Genomic DNA, 17120 nt, shown 5'->3' with positions numbered 1-17120 from the left:
CTATCGGGATAACGTTGCTGCCTTGGACCAAGTTTGCGAGCGAAAACTCCAAGTCCATCTCAATAATCGCATGCAGACAAGGGCTCGGGGCGCCAGATGTGTCCCCCCAATCCTGGATGTGTCGCTCCCAAAGCAAAGGTAGTGGGCGGCCTGGACAGAAGGGAACTGGGAGGGAGTGACTCCTCGCGTGTGTGGGGCACAATCCGGGCCAAGGCGCGGGCAGCGGGAAGCGCAGGGACCTCCGACGAAGCGCTGGACTAGGGGCGGGGCCGAGCGCGGGGCGGGGCCCAGGTGGTGTTGATACACAAAGCCTGGCTCACCAAGCCGCGCTCCGCCCACTGACGCGACCGCCTGGGAGCCGCTATAACAGCGCGGGTCGCGGGGCCATTCCACAAGCGCGCCACGCCGCCGCCCCGGAGCTCTGTTTCCGCCTCGTAACCGGCAGCCGACCACGCGTTCCCGCACGCTCGCGCCTACCCCTTGACACGGCAGACGCCGGAGGATTGGGGCGGCGATTGTACCGTTTCATTTTTTAGTTAAAATTATTTTCTCCTGCCTGTTGTCGGATTTTTTTTTTTTTATTATTTCTTACAACTGTTCTTGGCCGACTGAGACAAACCTCCCGCAAACGTCTGGGTGAGGCTTGGGAGACCGCAGCAGAAACCGCCGAGGTCAGCGCGGGGGCGTCGGGGCCGCGGGCGCGCGCGGGAGTGGGGGAGGGGCGCGGGCTGGCTTCGCGGGGCGGCGGGCTCCGCCAGGGGCCGCAGCCCGCGGGGGAGGGTGCGGAGGAACCGGCCGTCCGGCCTGGAGCCGCATTCCCCGTGGGGGAGGGCAGCCCGCCGCTCTGCTGCGGCAAGTCCCATGGCTGATTGGCATTCGTAAAAATGATTAAAGTCCCGGGGCTGGCCGACGTGGCCTGGGGCTTTGGTTCTAGATGGGGCCAGGACTGGGGAAGACCCGGCCGGGCGCGTTTGACCATTGCCAATCGAGGTTGCATCAGTTCCTCTCGGGGCAGAGGAGGGGCCGGGCCGGCCGGCCCAGCCCTGGTGGCCGCTGCCTGCGGATGCGTGTGCTCGAGGGCGCGGGCGTGCGCGAGTAAACAAACCCAGGCGCACCCGGCCCGGCTCTCGGCCCTGCTCGGGTGCGGAGGGGCGCTGACAGCCCTGACCGCTGCGCCGGGAGGGACTCGGCTGGGTGCCGCAGAGGCCGAACCCCGCGTGGGGGGTCAGGGCGGACCGCGCGGCTCTGCTGATCCTCGCGCGTAGGCTGCTGTGCGCCCTGCCGGAGCGGAACAAAACAGACCCCCACCGACGAGACAGGAGTGGGGAGAGTGAGCTACTAAAACCCGCTGGCGAGGGCGCCGCACCTCGGCGGGCGCGGCGGTGGGATCATCTTTGTTCTCAGCGTCCCGGCCCGGGCCGTGGGTACTTTTCCGCCTCTCGGCGCGCCCCCGCCCCTCGCGCTCTGCTGGTACTTTTCCACTCGCCTGGCCGGGGATGAATCAGCCGCGCTGTGCCTCCCGGCGGCGTCACGTGACCCAGCGGCGGGCGGGCGCTGCAGTCCTGACGCCGCCTCTACTTTAGCAGGCAGACTAAAGGGCCGGTGCACCGCCAAGGACAAAAGGAGCTCAGTTCTTTCGCTCGCTGCACCCCATGCTCAGCATGAAGAAGACCGAAATGGGAAGGTTCAATATTTCCCCGGATGAGGACAGCAGTAGCTACAGTTCCAACAGCGACTTCAACTACGCCTATCCCACGAAGCAAGCTGCTCTGAAAAGGTGGGTGAAGTTAGGCGCTTTAAAAACAGCTTGCGGGAGTCAGTAACTTAGGGTCCTTATTATGCTGTTTGCATTTACTGGTGCATTTGGACAGTGTATCATCTCGAGTTACCCAGTTGTTCTCTTGCAGTGACAGCATCTTTTGTGTTTATACGTTGTTAGGACAGAATAGTGGGCTGTTTTATATTAAACTAGTGTGTTTCAGTAAATTAAAATAATGCATATATATACTTTTTGCAGCCATTATGCAGATGTAGATCCTGAAAACCAGAACTTTCTACTTGAATCGAATTTGGGGAAGAAGAAGTATGAAACAGACTTTGTAAGTTAAAAACTGTAATTTGTGTGTCTGTGGCTTTATGGAGTAAAAGACTAGTTTTACTCTTAGATTTCAAATCTAACTTGCCCAAAACTGGTTTTCTCCATTTAATTATTGTTATATGTTTGGTTATCGTTTCCCTCTGTGTAGCATCCAGGTACTACTTCCTTTGGAATGTCAGTATTTAATCTGAGCAATGCGATTGTGGGCAGTGGAATCCTTGGGCTTTCTTATGCCATGGCTAATACTGGAATTGCTCTTTTTATGTAAGTATGTGTAAGTAGTGAGTCTGCCTGCCGTGCAGGACAGTTATATGATGGGTAAAACATATTTTGGCTCCAAAAACTGAATTTACAGTTCAAATAGTTGACTTAAAAATTGTTTAAAGTTAAAAGTAATGAGAAACCCCAAAATCTCTTTATTCCACTACTTAATGCACAATATAAAGAAAGCCAATTAGGTAGGAAAAGGGCAGCATTTAAAACTGAAAAATTAAGCCCAAAATCTTTTCAGTTAGTGGAAATGGTTTTTTGAAAAAAATTGACAGATACTGGGTAACAAAGAAGAACTATTGATAAATCAAGCAGAAGCCAAAAATATTACTGAGTGAAATGCTTCCCAAATCAGTTTGATAAATTGACAAAGTCACCCCAAGGACCTGTGGCCCCTGATGTGAATAAGGAAAAGAAAACTAAGGTGTGATATTTACCTAGCCTGGAACATATTTGTTTTAAGACAAGTGAGTCATTTTCTGGATACTGAAAAACAATTCATTTTTTTTTAATGTTTACCTTTCCTAGGTGTATGTAATTGCCGCATAGTGTGGCAAAAATGAATATTTTATTAAGTACCCACTTTGAAATGTTTTTCCCTCTAGTTGCCTGGTTAGGGTTAGTTACTCTTTTGCTTTCCATCATAAATGGTGTATAAAATTTTGGAAGCATAGAAAACTTTTATAGAAGTGATTCTTTTAGCCATTTTGGGGTCATTGACCCTTGGAAATTTAATAGAAAACTAAGAACCATATTTCCAGGACGAAAAGCACCAGCGTCTTAATCACAGTTGTTAATTTCAAGTACCTGTGGACTTGTGGCTGTGGCGGAGGCTGGCTTTGTGCCTTCATATTTTTATCATACCGATGAAGAAACCACACGTCTCTTTGTGACAGATGTGTTTTAGTTAGCTGCCTGGTGACTGCTACTCAGGTTATTTTCTCTAGCATGACAGAAGGTTCATTAAAAAGGAAAGCAGACCGTCACAATATGCTGTGAAATTCCACAGAAGCTAAGACTGACTACAATAGTAGAAGCTAGGGTTCACTGGGCTTGTTTCATTAGAATGAGGCTTTTAAAACCTCTTGGGAAGGTAAGGGATCAGGAATATACGTGGAAAGGATCTTAGAATTCAAAATTTTTTAGAGAAAATTTTGAATGGCAATCATAGTTAATATCTGAAACTCTTCCTAGCTCTTAGTATTAAAAACTGGAAGCAATTTAAAAACTGCCAATGTGGTTAGAGTACAGAAGTTTAGTGAGATAAAATGGCAACTGTTTCATGAGTGGAAGCAAAGATATGTTACCCTTGAACTTTTGGGATTCTGCTTTAATAGGAGCTTATGTATTTGATTAACCATATTAATAAATTGCTAAATATACCAAGATTGCGTGAGTTTTTATTCCTCAATATATTATATGGAGAGGCCAAAAGCCATATAGCTGCCACAATTCACTTTAAACAATTCTGTAGCTGACCTTTTTAAGAAGAATCAGTCTTGAGATTTTTTAGTGACCTCAAAGGGTGTGAAGTAAAAAATGGATATGAAACCCATTTCTCCCATGTCATTTCAGTGTGAGACAATGAAGGACTTAATTTGTTTCATTTTAAATTAAACCATCTTTTCTCCAGTTGGAGATGAAGCTAATAGTGTCACCTTAGAACTAGGCTCCATAAAAGTCTGGCATTAGAACACTAGCTAAATGCTACTTCCTACACTTAACTCCTAGACATCAGTTTCTTTGCTATCAGTTTACATGGTACTTTATGTAATTTGCCCTTCTAGAATCAAAACTCATGGCTGTCTTGTTTGCAGAGCAATTTGTGAGTTTCTCCAGAATTTTCCTTTTTTGTGTGTGAGATGGGATGTGAGTTGCCCTGACTGGGCTCAATCTTGCTATCTTCTTGCTCAGCCTCCCAGTGTTAGGGTTACAGATGTGTGTCATCACATCTGGTTATTTTTGCTTGTTAAAATAAAAAGCCCTATCCTTATTTGCTTTCCCTAGTGGAAGGCAAGTTAAGTGGAATGAGACAGAACCCATAGCCTAAAGGAAAACTAAATGGTATTAGGGTTCTTTTAGTTCTCTCTGTACCCTCCATCTCCCCTTTAGTTCAAAGAGAAGGGTCAAGGGACAAGACAGTTTACACAGTGAAGCTGATAGTCGCTTGCTCTAGGACAGGTGTTTGACAAGCTTGGCCTGTATTCCTCACTGTAGGGTCAATGCAGAGTATCATCACACTGGTTACAGTTCTTTGTGCCCAGTCCTTAGTTTAGTTCATAGGGCCTGACACTTTAAATTTGAGTATCATTTCTCCCTTCCCATTGCTGTCCTTATCTCTGTAGCTCATGTAGTCTCAGGGCCTTTCCTGAACTTGTCTCAGTTGAATTTCACAAAAACTTTGTGGGCTGAGTTTAATGGCCAACATCTTACAGGAAGCTGTTTTCTGCAGAGAAGTGGTGGGCATATAGCTTGATGTTAGAATCGCTACTCAAGCTTCATAACTCCATTGGGAAGTTGGGCTTTTAGCAGTGCCTGCTGTATTACACAGTGTGCATCCCTGACCAATAGTGTGGAACTATTACCTGAGACATGAAACACCTTTTTAATACCAGGTGACAGACTTGACACTTGAGCTAGCAGGAGAAAGAATAGTACTTGGGGTCATTTTGGCACAAATAAGACACATTTCCAAATTTAATGTTGTTTGAAAGAACCCAAAAGCATTGTTTTTAAAAGACCTACTTACTTATAACCCTTTGCCTTTTCTCATCAGAATTCTCTTGACGTTTGTGTCAATATTTTCCCTATATTCTGTTCATCTCCTTTTGAAGACTGCCAATGAAGGAGGTATGGTAGCATTCTTAATTTTTCTCAAAATACTTTATACCTTTCACGATTTTTTTTCCTCAATTATTTGCTTCATGTTTGTTTTCTTTAAATTGTAGGGTCTTTATTATATGAACAATTGGGGCATAAGGCATTTGGACTGGTTGGAAAGCTCGCAGCCTCTGGATCAATTACCATGCAGAACATTGGAGGTAAGAATTCTTTACAAGGCAATTTGGTAGACTTTGTTTACTGTGTAGGACAGTGGTGACACGTGAGTTGTGTCACATGCTGCATTTTTCACTTGTAATGATGGTATAATTTTGTTTTCCTCCAGCTATGTCAAGCTACCTCTTTATAGTGAAATATGAGTTACCTTTGGTGATCCAGGCATTAATGAACATTGAAGATACAACTGGGTAGGTGCTAAGTAAGGTTACTCCTAAGAAACAACAGTCTAAAATGGTTAGATACATTTTCTCAAAGTTGTATATAAAATGATTGTCAGAACATAAAGTTACTGTTGACTGACCAAGAAGTCTCCCCATAAACCAATTTGAACTTTTTGAAAACGAAAAACCAAAGATAGTAGCTAGCTCTAATTCTGGATATCCACAGTAATTTCTTGGGGTTTTTTTGTTTGTTTTGTTTTTTCCATTTTTGGTTTTTTGAGACAGGGTCTCCCTATGTAATTCAGGCTGACCTTGAACTCCTAGTCTGGCAATCCTGCCACAGTGCTGGGATTACAGGCATGTGCCACCACACCTGGCTCATCTGCAGTAATTTCTAACCTGTGTGAGAACAGGTTTTTTTTAGAATTGTTTTTTCACTTTATATTCATATTTAAGAAGTGAGATTTGTTGAACATAGATCCCAACCTAAGACTGAAGCTCTGAATTACATTAAAAACCAGTCACAGGGCCAGGGATTTAGCTCAGTGGTTTCGCCGCCTGCTGCGCAAGCCCAAAGACCCAAATTAAATCCCCAGTACCGAAAAAAACAAACAATCATTAAACTTAATCTGGCAGTTACTCATTCCTGTGAACTAGTAAATTCTTAAGAAAACACAGGGCTAGATTACTTCCCAACTTCATACAGCTCGTTGGGTATCTTTGTTGCTTTAGAAATGTAGGAATTAATTTAGTAAACTGCTTTTTGTTTTAATTTTTTTCAACAGGGACTCACTTTGTGTAGTTCAGGCTGGGCTTGAACTCACTAGGTAGCCCAGGTTGGCTTCAACTCAGCAATTCTCCTGTCTCAGCCTTCTGAGGCATGTGCCAGCACACCCAGCTGATGAGCTGATTTTTACAGACTAATTTTCCGTAGGATCCCTGTTGGTGAAGTAAATGAAGTGGAATTCATACACAAAGTTTACAAACAGTGGCTTTAGACTATAGTTCTTTATTAAGGGACATAACAGTGTTCAGAAGTGATATTTTTACTATTGGAGTCAAGGTATCAATAACACTCTGTACTTCGTATTCTGAAATAAAGTTCTGGTTTGGAGAACAGGTTTGTTTTGGGTGGTGGTTGTTAAGTATGGAAAATTTTCCTTGTTGAAATGTTTAATAAGTGTATTTGCTAACAGATGTCTGAAAAATATTTTTTATTGAAAAATGTACTTGTCGCCAACATTTGAAATGGCAAACTCAAGCTATGACAAAGTTGGTGTGCTGTGTTTTTTCTAGAAGTGCTTAGAGATAGGGGTATGTTAGTAAGCCTTTAAGAAGCGTTTTATGTTATGAATCAGCTGGCAGTCTTCCTAGGCAAGCAGTGGGACGAAAGTTAGACTTTTATACTCCCAACTCTAACCTGAGTGAATATTCACCCAGTATACAAAGTTAAAAAGTTACTCCTGTCTTGAACAAGGAATTACTCCCAAGACCTCCTTTTCATGTGTATCTTTATGATATTTCTATAACGAGTCATTTGTGAAGATTTGTATGTACTCCATAGCTAGCTTTGACCTTGTTTTTCTTTTTTTTTTTTAACCGCAGATTGTGGTATCTGAACGGTGATTATTTGGTTCTGCTGGTGTCACTGGTACTCATTCTTCCTTTGTCGCTGCTGAGAAATTTAGGTGAGCAACCGCATTTTTAAAGATTACTGAGAAGAGATTTACCAGGGCTTACTCTTCCTAGAAATTAGTGAGAGCTTAAAAGGCCCTAAACGTACCTGTGGGAGTTGCAAGCATGCAGAACTTAATAGGTCTTTCTTCTTGCTGTATTGGGGATTGAACCCAGGGCCTTGTGCATGATAGGCAAGAGCTGCATCCTTAGCCCCTGTAGTTCTTTGAAAGGTCTTACCAAGGTAGCTCCCAAGAGGTCAAAGTACTTCTTTCATATTTCTCTATTGTCTGTGCTTTGTAAGTAATACAGAATGATAATCTTTATTATTTCAGCTGTAACAAATGCCTATCTTTATATGTTAGAAGTTTAACATTGTATCTACTAAACTTCAGTGTGCCTAAAATCTTCCCAGCAGAATTTGGTTAATCCATAGAGAAATGATATTTCTCTTACCTAACCTTACTTTATCAAACTAATAACTTGCTTTTTTCCTACCTCTTACAGGATATTTGGGATATACCAGTGGCCTTTCCTTGTTGTGTATGGTGTTCTTTCTGATTGTGGTAGGTTGAATTTTTCTATAGAAAATAACTGTTTATAAGCCTTGTCACATTATTAAGTTTTTTAAAACCATAACATAATCTATTTCAGGTGATTTGCAAGAAATTTCAGATTCCTTGTCCAGAAGTTGGTTTGATACTGAATGAAACAATGAATGGCAACTTAACACAGCCAACATCTTTTGTATCCCAAGAGGGCTTTAACGCAACTACAGTTGACTTTTGCAGACCACACTATTTTATCTTCAACTCACAGGTAACTATATATTCTCAAAAGAACATTTTAGGAAGAAAGAGGGAAATTACCCATTGAAAGTTTTATAGTAACTCTTAAGACAAGGGAAAGATGGATAATAGGCGATTTCTAGAAAGCATGTGAATAGCTAGTTATCAACTATGAAGAAAGTGTTGATTTTCTTAAAGTAGATTGAGAAATAATCATGGTGTTAAGTAACATATTCATTTAAGATATTGATCACTGAATGGGCAGATTAAAAAATGGAGGCTAAGTATGCAAAAGAAACTATTTTAGACTTTGATTCTAAATATATGAAGCTTAGCTACAAAACTGACGAGAGTACAACATTGGGGTATTAAACAGACTTTTACATCTCTTTTCAGACTGTCTATGCTGTACCAATTCTGACATTTTCATTTGTCTGTCATCCTGCCATTCTGCCCATCTATGAAGAGCTGAAGAGGTAGGTTTTTGTTGGGTTTTTCTGTATAAGTTCACTGGGAAAATATTAGACTACTGTTTATAACTGTTGCTAATACATGTATCTGCATTTTCTTTTTAATCTACATAGCCGCAGCCGAAGAAGAATGATGAATGTGTCCAAGATTTCATTTTTTGCTATGTTTCTCATGTATCTGCTTGCTGCTCTCTTTGGATACTTGACTTTTTACGGTAAATAATGCCTAGTTTAGAGGGGAAAAAACACTTATTGAAATGAGACAGACACTTTCTGAGTAAAAATTCAATCTGTTTTGGTAAATTTGGTATTTAATAAGCCATTGAATTTAGACCTTAGACTTTTCTGTAGTGCATTTCATCAGCAGTTGCTAGAGTCTGGGTTTGAAGACACGCATTAATCATTTGATGGCATGTTTGATGTCCTTGCCTCTGATTAAGTTCAGCCTGCGTGTCTGTTCTCCCATTACCATTAAACTGTGATATACAAGTGGGGCCGGGGATTTAGCTCAGTGGTTCTGGCGCCTGCCACACAAGCACAAGGTCCCAAGTTCAATCCCCGGTACCAAACAAAAAAAAACCCTGTAATATACAAGTAAGCCATTCTGTGGGATTTAGCTATTTAGCTCCTGTTGTTTTTAATGGAGGTCATGTGGCTAAATCTTGACTTGGTAGTTAGAAAATTTTTCCTTTGAATGTTATTTTAATTGCATTGACTATAATTCCAAATTAATCGTATTAGCGTCTTAGTTTATAGTTACTCTGTGAGTAGCTAAAAGTTTTAGTAGAGCTTTCACTGTAAGTTAGATTTTCTACTTGATCTCCAGAGGAAACCATACGGAAAGCTTTGTTTGGTCTTTCCCTGTAGGACGTGTTGAGTCTGAATTACTTCATACCTACTCTTCTGTTGTGGAGAGAGATACCATTCTTCTAATTGTCCGTTTGGCTGTGCTAATGGCTGTTACCCTCACAGTACCAGTAGTTATTTTCCCAGTAAGTAATCAATAACTTGCCCTTTTTCAGCAAAGATGAGTTTTTAAACTTGAAGATTTGTGGCATTTTTATTTTCTGTCAGAAGGGACAGTAGTAGAGCAATACTCAGTTGGTGGTGGTTTCTAAGGGGCTTTCTTGTTAGGGTGTAGATTTTCAGAAGATCCTGGGACATTTCCGTATTTTAAGATACAGAATGATGGTAATGTTCAGATATTTAGAGAAACAAAACAGCAGCAGAGGAGAAGACACAGTTTTTTTTTACAAGTGATTACTGTTTTACATGCAGTCCTTATTCCATGGAAATTCTTTACATTAGCTACAGCTGAATTTTCTTTAATAAATTATTTTTTGCAGATCCGGAGTTCTGTAACTCACCTGTTGTGTGCAGCAAAAGATTTCAGTTGGTGGCGCCACAGTCTCATTACAGTATCTATCTTGGCTTTTACCAACTTGCTTGTCATCTTTGTCCCAACTATTAGGGATATCTTTGGTTTCATTGGTAAGTTTTTTAGAATATGAAAGTTGAATCAAATATCAAGGATGTTAAGGCTTAAAAAGTTAAATAAGCAATTGAATTCTCAAATAGTAAATTTCTTTTACAGGTGCATCTGCGGCTGCTATGTTGATTTTTATTCTCCCGTCTGCCTTCTATATCAAGTTGGTGAAGAAAGAACCTATGAAATCTGTGCAAAAGATTGGGGTGAGTGAAAGATTGTGACTAGAGAAACAGTAAAAACCTTTCCAATTTTGCCAGCTGATTTTCAGTTTCTCTACCATAGTTTCACTTTTAAATTTCTAGTAAATATTTTAGTAATAATATAACTTGACAGAAGGTTGGGCATGGGATGTAAAAGATAGTTTATCACCTAATACTTAAAACATTAATTTCAAGAAAGTAAGTTTGTCGTTCCGTTCAGACAAGACTGCCCATTCTCAAAGCAGAGCTCTTGGGTGCCTTCTCTCCATGGTGTTCCCAAGCATATACTTACCCTCAGGATAGTAAGGCCTGATTACAGAGCATATGATGCTAACGGGTGTGGGTTTAGAACAGAATCGTGGTGGGGATATTTAGGAAAAAGACTGCTTCTCGATCACAATATTTCCCACTGCTGTTCAGTGTGATTAAAGTGCTACAACTGTTTACAAACAAGCAGCTGTCCTCTTTACTCAGAATTGCAAAGTGCCAGTAATTGTTTTGCTCTTTAAAAGATTGTTCGTAAAAGGGGTGGGGGGAACCCCTCCAGTCCAGCACTCTATATGAAGTAGTTTATTCAAGAAAGTGTCCTTTTTCTTTGAGAAGGGAATGAAGAAGTGTCAAAGTTGAGAAAGTGTCATTTTCCACTGTAAATAAGCCGCACACAGAATATTACACAATGCATGGAACTTTTCAGTGATTTTGAGTCCATGTTAAAAGCAGAATGTTTAGCTGGTATGTTGCTTGCTGATGTTTTTTTGTTCTGTGTGCTCATTGCAGGCTCTGCTTTTCCTGCTAAGTGGCATTGTGGTGATGATTGGAAGCATGGCTTTGATTATTTTGGATTGGGTACACAATGCCTCTGGAGGTGGCCATTAATTGGCACTGCTCAAACTCCAATAGTCCATCTGATGCCGGTGTTGAGTGGACTCAACTACTATGAAATTTCACCTAATGTTTTCAGTTTCACTTCCTTTTGAAATGCAGATTCCTCGCTGGTTCTTCTGAATGCAGAATAAGTGAACGTTTTTCTTTTTTTTCTTTTTTTAAAAAGACACTTATCTGTGTGTTAGCAATGGATATTAACAACAAAACCACGAGACTTGGGTTAAGGGAAGTGACAATTTTATTCCATTCCAGAGAATGGATGAACTTTTAACTTTTATCAAGCCACATGTTTGGCTGTGTCATTGTTTAACTTGGATATTTTATGATTTTACTTGAATGTGCCTAATGGAACCATTCGATGTGAGAAACAATTCTTAATTTACAGCAAAATATTGAAATAACCATTGAGAAAAACACTATTTTTTTTGTACCAAAAATACTTAATGACCTCAGATGCACTATTTTACTTTTAAGAAATGGCTTTTTTTTAACTTTATCCAGAAACAGTTGTCAATTCCATAACATAATTTCATTGGTATTTGAAAATAAGTATTAATATGTAATGATTTGCCTTTTGTAGGCATTATAAGCCAAATACTTTTTTACCCAAAGTAATTTTTAGAGGAAAAAAAATAATGAAAAATTGTACCATGAATTAGGAAGTTTTTTTTTTTCCATTCAAACTTCACTGTATTTCAAGGATAATTGAGTGCTTATTGCTACACCAAATTAGATGAACTCTGTTCACATCTCTGTCCCCAAATACTTTGGTTCATCCAGACAGGAGTGTTTTGGTCTTCAATCTATTAGAATGGAAATAATGCAGATATTTCTATGGAAAATCAAATAACTAATTTTGAGGTACCAAATAGTGCAATTGGGTAAAACAGGGCTTATTCAGTTGCATCTGTCTCCAGGGCTAATGGATGGCTCTGGGTCTTTTTGGGCCAGCCCTTTTTTGACATTGCTTCCAGCAGTGAGAAATGGGCATTTGGATGGCGATATGCCAAAACTATTCTATCCAGAGAGTACAGTTTTTCAAAATGCTCATCTACTGGAAGTGTGATTTACTTGACAATGTATGGCTTAGTTGTATTCGTGTTTTGTCTACAGTAGAGGTCTAATCCACATGTTACACCAATATTTGGTATAAGTTCTCTTCATATAGGGCAATGGGTTTTTCATGCAGTAAGCATAAACTGTTTTGCACTGGATTGTCATCTCATTCTTGTACAACATAGAATTATTTGTTTACATCTAACATGATAAGCTAAGGAAAAAACAGTGCAACGTGATTGTATGTAGTTTTGGTCCAACTGCATGTTTACCCTTCCATTTCAATTCCAGTTAGAAGTGGCAAAATTACTTTGAAACTTGGCTTTAAGAGCACATTTATTGTACATTACGGTGTATGGTGAATATATTATTAAGTAATGTGGTACTTTTCCCATCCGGCATAATGTCAAATCTAATATAATTCCATTAAATGGTTGAGGGAAACAATAATTGAATCATCAGTTTTCTGGCTCTAAGGTTTTCTCTTGAATGAAACATTTTTAGTCTGAAGCAAGGGCCAGCAATGTGGCAGACATGGTTTTTGTTACACATTCTTGTATTTATGTGACTAAATTTATAGAGAAGATATGTCTGTAATTAAAGGCCCTTAACGGAACTGGAAGACGCCTTGTAGTGCTTACCATGGGTGAAACCAATGGTCCATTTTTGTTTCTACGAAGATAAAAATTCTTAGGACCATCTAGAAATAAAAAGGCAGTGAGAAGACAAATCCTACAGCACTGCTTTCATTTAATTGGGCTTCGGACACTCCAATTGAATCCAGAACCTCACCTCTAGTTCAGACCAAGAATCAGCACTTCTAAGAGTTCCTGGGAAAAGTTGCTGATACTACACCTAAGATCTGCCAGGGAATAATACCAAATACCAATAAAGAGTTGTTTTCTACTGTTCACATCCTTTTGTGAAGTACTTGGCAACCTGGAATGGAAACAAGAATCCTCTTCTCATACATAGCAAATCAATATGGAGAGGTTCCCCTTAATCCTTTCACTATTTGAGGTTTAAAATCAACTCCAAGGATAAATTCCATCACATATTTGAGTTACCTTGTCTGTCATAGGTTCCTAAACAGTGAATTTTCCCATTAATGAGCAGTCTTCAGTATTAAAACCACTGTCTTGTCACCTCATTTTGCATTACTGTCTTCCATGGATGTTTCAGTTATAACTAATGTTATTTATAGAACAGCATTCATCCATTAAAGCTAACCTATTTTTCAATATTTATGATAATTATGTACATACAATGTCTGTCCATATGTATTTGTAAATAGGTTGTATATATCAGGATTGGGTCTTGGGGTTCAAGTGTATATATTCCTGTAAGTTTCTTAACTGCATTTTGATGAATTCACATTATATATGTCAAAAAAGTACCTGTACAGAGAATTCAATATAAAATTGATAAATTATGTACAAATACTAAACATTTAAAATATTTGTTAAAATTGTATTTGTAATAAACTTGGTTGGACATCAAATTTTTTCATGAAAACTTGGTACAAGTTCAAATCTCTTATTTAAATTTTGAATAAGGTCAAAATTTTCAAAATGCAGTCATTACCAAAATGTGATAGTATACTGAAAGACCTTTTGAGAAGCTGGGTGTGTTAACTTGGTGTATATAGTGTAAATACCCCACTGTACTGTTAGAGGCCAACAATTCCGGTATGGTTTGTTGGCAAGGAGTGCTACACCGTTTCAATGAAACAATGTATGTTTTAACTGAACTAAAATAAATACATGCTTAATCCTGAGTAGCAGTGTTTTTTTCTTTGAGGCAATAGGATAAAGACTACTGATGGATTGTGAGTGCCTAATAGCATTTACTTCATGTTAAATTTAATGAAAAATAGATTTGTTTCACTTTCATGTTGGAAGATGCCAAAGCATCATTAGGACCCAGACTTGACCTTGGAGGGCAGCCCACAATCTGGGATTAGTTTTTCAGAAAGCTATCCTGATGGAGTTAGAATAAAGGAGCACTGAGGAGATATACGCTTAGGAAGAAGTCAAGCTCCACCGAGATGACCATGCTTATCTTGTAGTAGCTTGGTTTACCAGAGTGGCACTAAAAGGGAGGATTAGTAGGATGCAGTGGGTAGTTCAGTGAGGGCCTACTAATAGCCACAAAGGGCTTGGGCTTAGAAAGTGAAACCGCAAGCTGAATCAATGGGAAAGTAGTTTAGTTCAGCAGGTGTGCTTGGGAGTGGTTCCAGTGGCAGTAAATGGTAAACAAGGAGCAGCCTAGTTACTAATGAATTGGGAATGAAGGGATTGTGATTAGGAAGTGCAACAATTTGCAACATCTGAATTGAGTAAATGAGGGTTGAGACTCAGGTATCCATTGACACCTTTTACTGAATGCCTAATGTTACATGTGACAGTTCCACTGTAAGAGTCCACCCCTTTTCAATAGTGCTAATGTGGGGTTTTTTTGAGGTGGGGGGCTTGGTTGGTTTGGTACCAGGGATTGAACTCAAAACCTTGAGCTTGCAAGGCAGGCATGGTGCCAATGAACTAAATCCCCAGCCCACTAATGTGTTTTTTAAGTATCTCCAGGGTGCACCAGAATGCCAATTTATTAATGTAAAATTAGAAATGTATATGGTAGGTCTACTCAACATGAAAATAATACCAGGGTGCCAGAAGTCTGAGGAATGTTCAAGGAACATTAAATGAAGAACCAGAGCTGTTTGTATATACTTGGAAGTACTTCTACCCGGAAAGTTGGCTTGGTTAAATTTCTGAAAAAGTAAAGAGAAGCAGTGTAAATTAAAGAAAAATGGCAGATGGAGAGAAGAGAGGTTGAGATTCTTGTGAGAATTAAAAGATCAATGGGCCTTCAAAAGTCAAAAACTGCTCTAGAGACCTCAGTGATAACCCGTAAAGTCACGCTCCGGAGCTGTGCCATGAGATTCTGAGCCAAACCCTTCAGTTTGTTTCTTCATATAACTAACTGGCTAGTAAGTGGTCAAGCACCAACCCTGCTCTCTTTAAACATCCATGGGGTGATCAGAAATGTGGAGGTTTAATTAACTACAGTAAAAGACACAGTGCCATTAATCCTCAGAATACTTGCCCTTGCTTCAAACACCCTTTTCCCATTCTTTGCAATGTGTCTTTTACTGTAACAAGTTTTTTGCTTAATTGAAACGCCCACTGTATTTTTCAGTCACTCCTGTAGGGAGGTGGACAAAGTGACAGCGTAAACATGAGGTTGCTAGCACCTGTCCCTTCGATTGGAAAAACAGTTTTCAAAGCAGGGGTACAAAGGTTACAGGCTAGAAGCATCATCAACTGTTTCACTTTTAGCCCTGAGAATCCTCCATCCTGGGGAACCCCAAATTCAGATTGTTGGTGACCCCTACCTAGAAAGGCATCCCGCCAGAAATATCTTAATAAAACAGCCTAGAGATATCAAGAAACTCATTTCTACAAAAGATTTTCTTTTTCAGGACTTCCACACACGACACCAGCTTTCTTTTATGACTTTGCTCCAACTCAAAAGCTTCTTAAAGCAACGTTTTCCTAGTTCCTTATAAGATTCATAGGAACAAGCATCTTTCTTTTCATTAACTTATCCCCAACACTCAAAACTATCAGGTAGTCTGTAGGTACTCCCCATGATTGTTGATGAAATAAATGGCCTTTATTTCCTATAGTATTGTTGAGAGGGCCACACTTTTAAGCAAAAATGTCAACCAGAGACCTAAAACAGGAAGACTTTCTTGCCTAACCCATGATCTGCCTCCAGGTGGCAGAAGCCGTCTTTAACCTCTAACAGCTAAATGATTTGGGGACAGTGAAATCCTTTGGGTTTTTTGGCAGTCCTTGCCAGAGTTGGTTGTCACTCCACATATTGTGAGTAAAGAGTTAACACAGCAAGTTTGGCTGCTAACCCTTGGCCAATTGCTAAGTATGCCGCCATCAGATTGTTCTTCACGTGAATGACTGATGGTTTCATTAAATTCACCTGGAGCAATGGCCCATGCCGGACTGGTTTGTCAGGTTGCTTTGCACAAACTCCAAGATTAATGATGTGCACCTGGTTTTATTGTTGGGGTTCTAATTTTTTTAAAGGCCAAGGCTAGTTGCATAACAAGATAAGCCTAGGTGACTGGCTCCCAACCCCTCCCTGTAAAAGCTTTGGGCCCTGAGATTTATTTGAGGTTCCCTGGTGAAGGTTTCATGCATGTCCCCATAGTTCACAGCCAGAGAAAGTGATCGCATTCCTGTGTGGGCTTGGACAAGGGAGTTCTTGGAAGCCAATGCCAGACACCTCTGATTCTACTGTTGTAGATCTTTTCTCTGTTGCTTTGGCTCTGTGTCCTTTCCTGGAATCAGTCTTAGTGGTCAGTATCACTTGCTGTTGAGTCTTGGGAGTCCTTCATCAACAATGAAATATGTATGTTCTCTGGTTATTTTCCACACAGCCAGTTCACAACCCTCAGTCTCTCTTGCTTCTCCAAAAAGAATCTATTTTCAATGAAAGCTTCAAAGCATTACTTTGAGCAAATTTCACTAAATGCCTGTGTATCAGAAGGGTTAGATGGCAAAAGAGCATTTTGCATTATATACACTACTATGCGCCACATCATGAAGTCCCGTTTGACATTCCTTTTCCCAAGTCCTCTGGCTGTGTTGTGAACTGGAGATTGCAGAATCCTATCATCTACACACAGCTCACTCATGAATTCAGTTCTACCTTCAAACCTATTTTCAGAAAAACAAAAGCTTTAAATTTTCACCAGGATTTACTCCTGAGATGACAGTTTCCTGGCTATATTTTTTAATTTCCATTCTGCTCTTGAAGATCCTATCCACCCACCTTTCTAAGTGGCTTCTTTAAGCATCTTTTCAAACCACTTACAGTACCTATCCTGGAAGTAGTTCTGGTAAATTCAATTTTGTTATCTGATTATCTTGAAACTATCTGAAGTAGAGCC

General features: G+C 40.2%; 1 protein-coding gene across 3 annotated transcripts; it reads left to right on the top strand.

The window, feature by feature from the left end:
- Positions 1–374: 374 nt before the first annotated feature.
- Positions 375–13928, top strand: Slc38a2 (solute carrier family 38 member 2). Of its 3 annotated transcripts, none has more exons than XM_004863149.4 (16): positions 375–671; positions 1584–1777; positions 2018–2099; positions 2247–2362; positions 5145–5218; positions 5317–5409; positions 5535–5616; positions 7195–7277; positions 7771–7829; positions 7918–8082; positions 8448–8527; positions 8636–8736; positions 9389–9513; positions 9868–10012; positions 10116–10213; positions 10988–13928. In XM_004863149.4, the coding sequence occupies exons 2-16, from the start codon at positions 1653–1655 to the stop codon at positions 11084–11086; spliced, it is 1527 nt and encodes a 508-aa protein (XP_004863206.1). In that variant the 5' UTR covers positions 375–671; positions 1584–1652; the 3' UTR covers positions 11087–13928. The 3 variants fall into 3 exon arrangements, with proteins under 3 accessions (XP_004863206.1, XP_012934515.1, XP_021098693.1); XM_021243034.2 differs by having other exon boundaries at positions 378–671; positions 1587–1777; XM_013079061.3 differs by lacking the exon at positions 2247–2362 and having other exon boundaries at positions 377–671.
- The last annotated feature ends 3192 nt before the right edge of the window (positions 13929–17120 follow it).

This window comes from Heterocephalus glaber, unplaced genomic scaffold (genome assembly GCF_053883595.1).
Source record: "Heterocephalus glaber isolate CG9 unplaced genomic scaffold, H.glaber_assembly_v1.0 deba00001733, whole genome shotgun sequence".
NCBI lineage: Eukaryota > Metazoa > Chordata > Mammalia > Rodentia > Bathyergidae > Heterocephalus > Heterocephalus glaber.
Note: the sequence above shows the minus strand (reverse complement) of the source record. Positions and strands in the feature narration are given on the sequence as shown.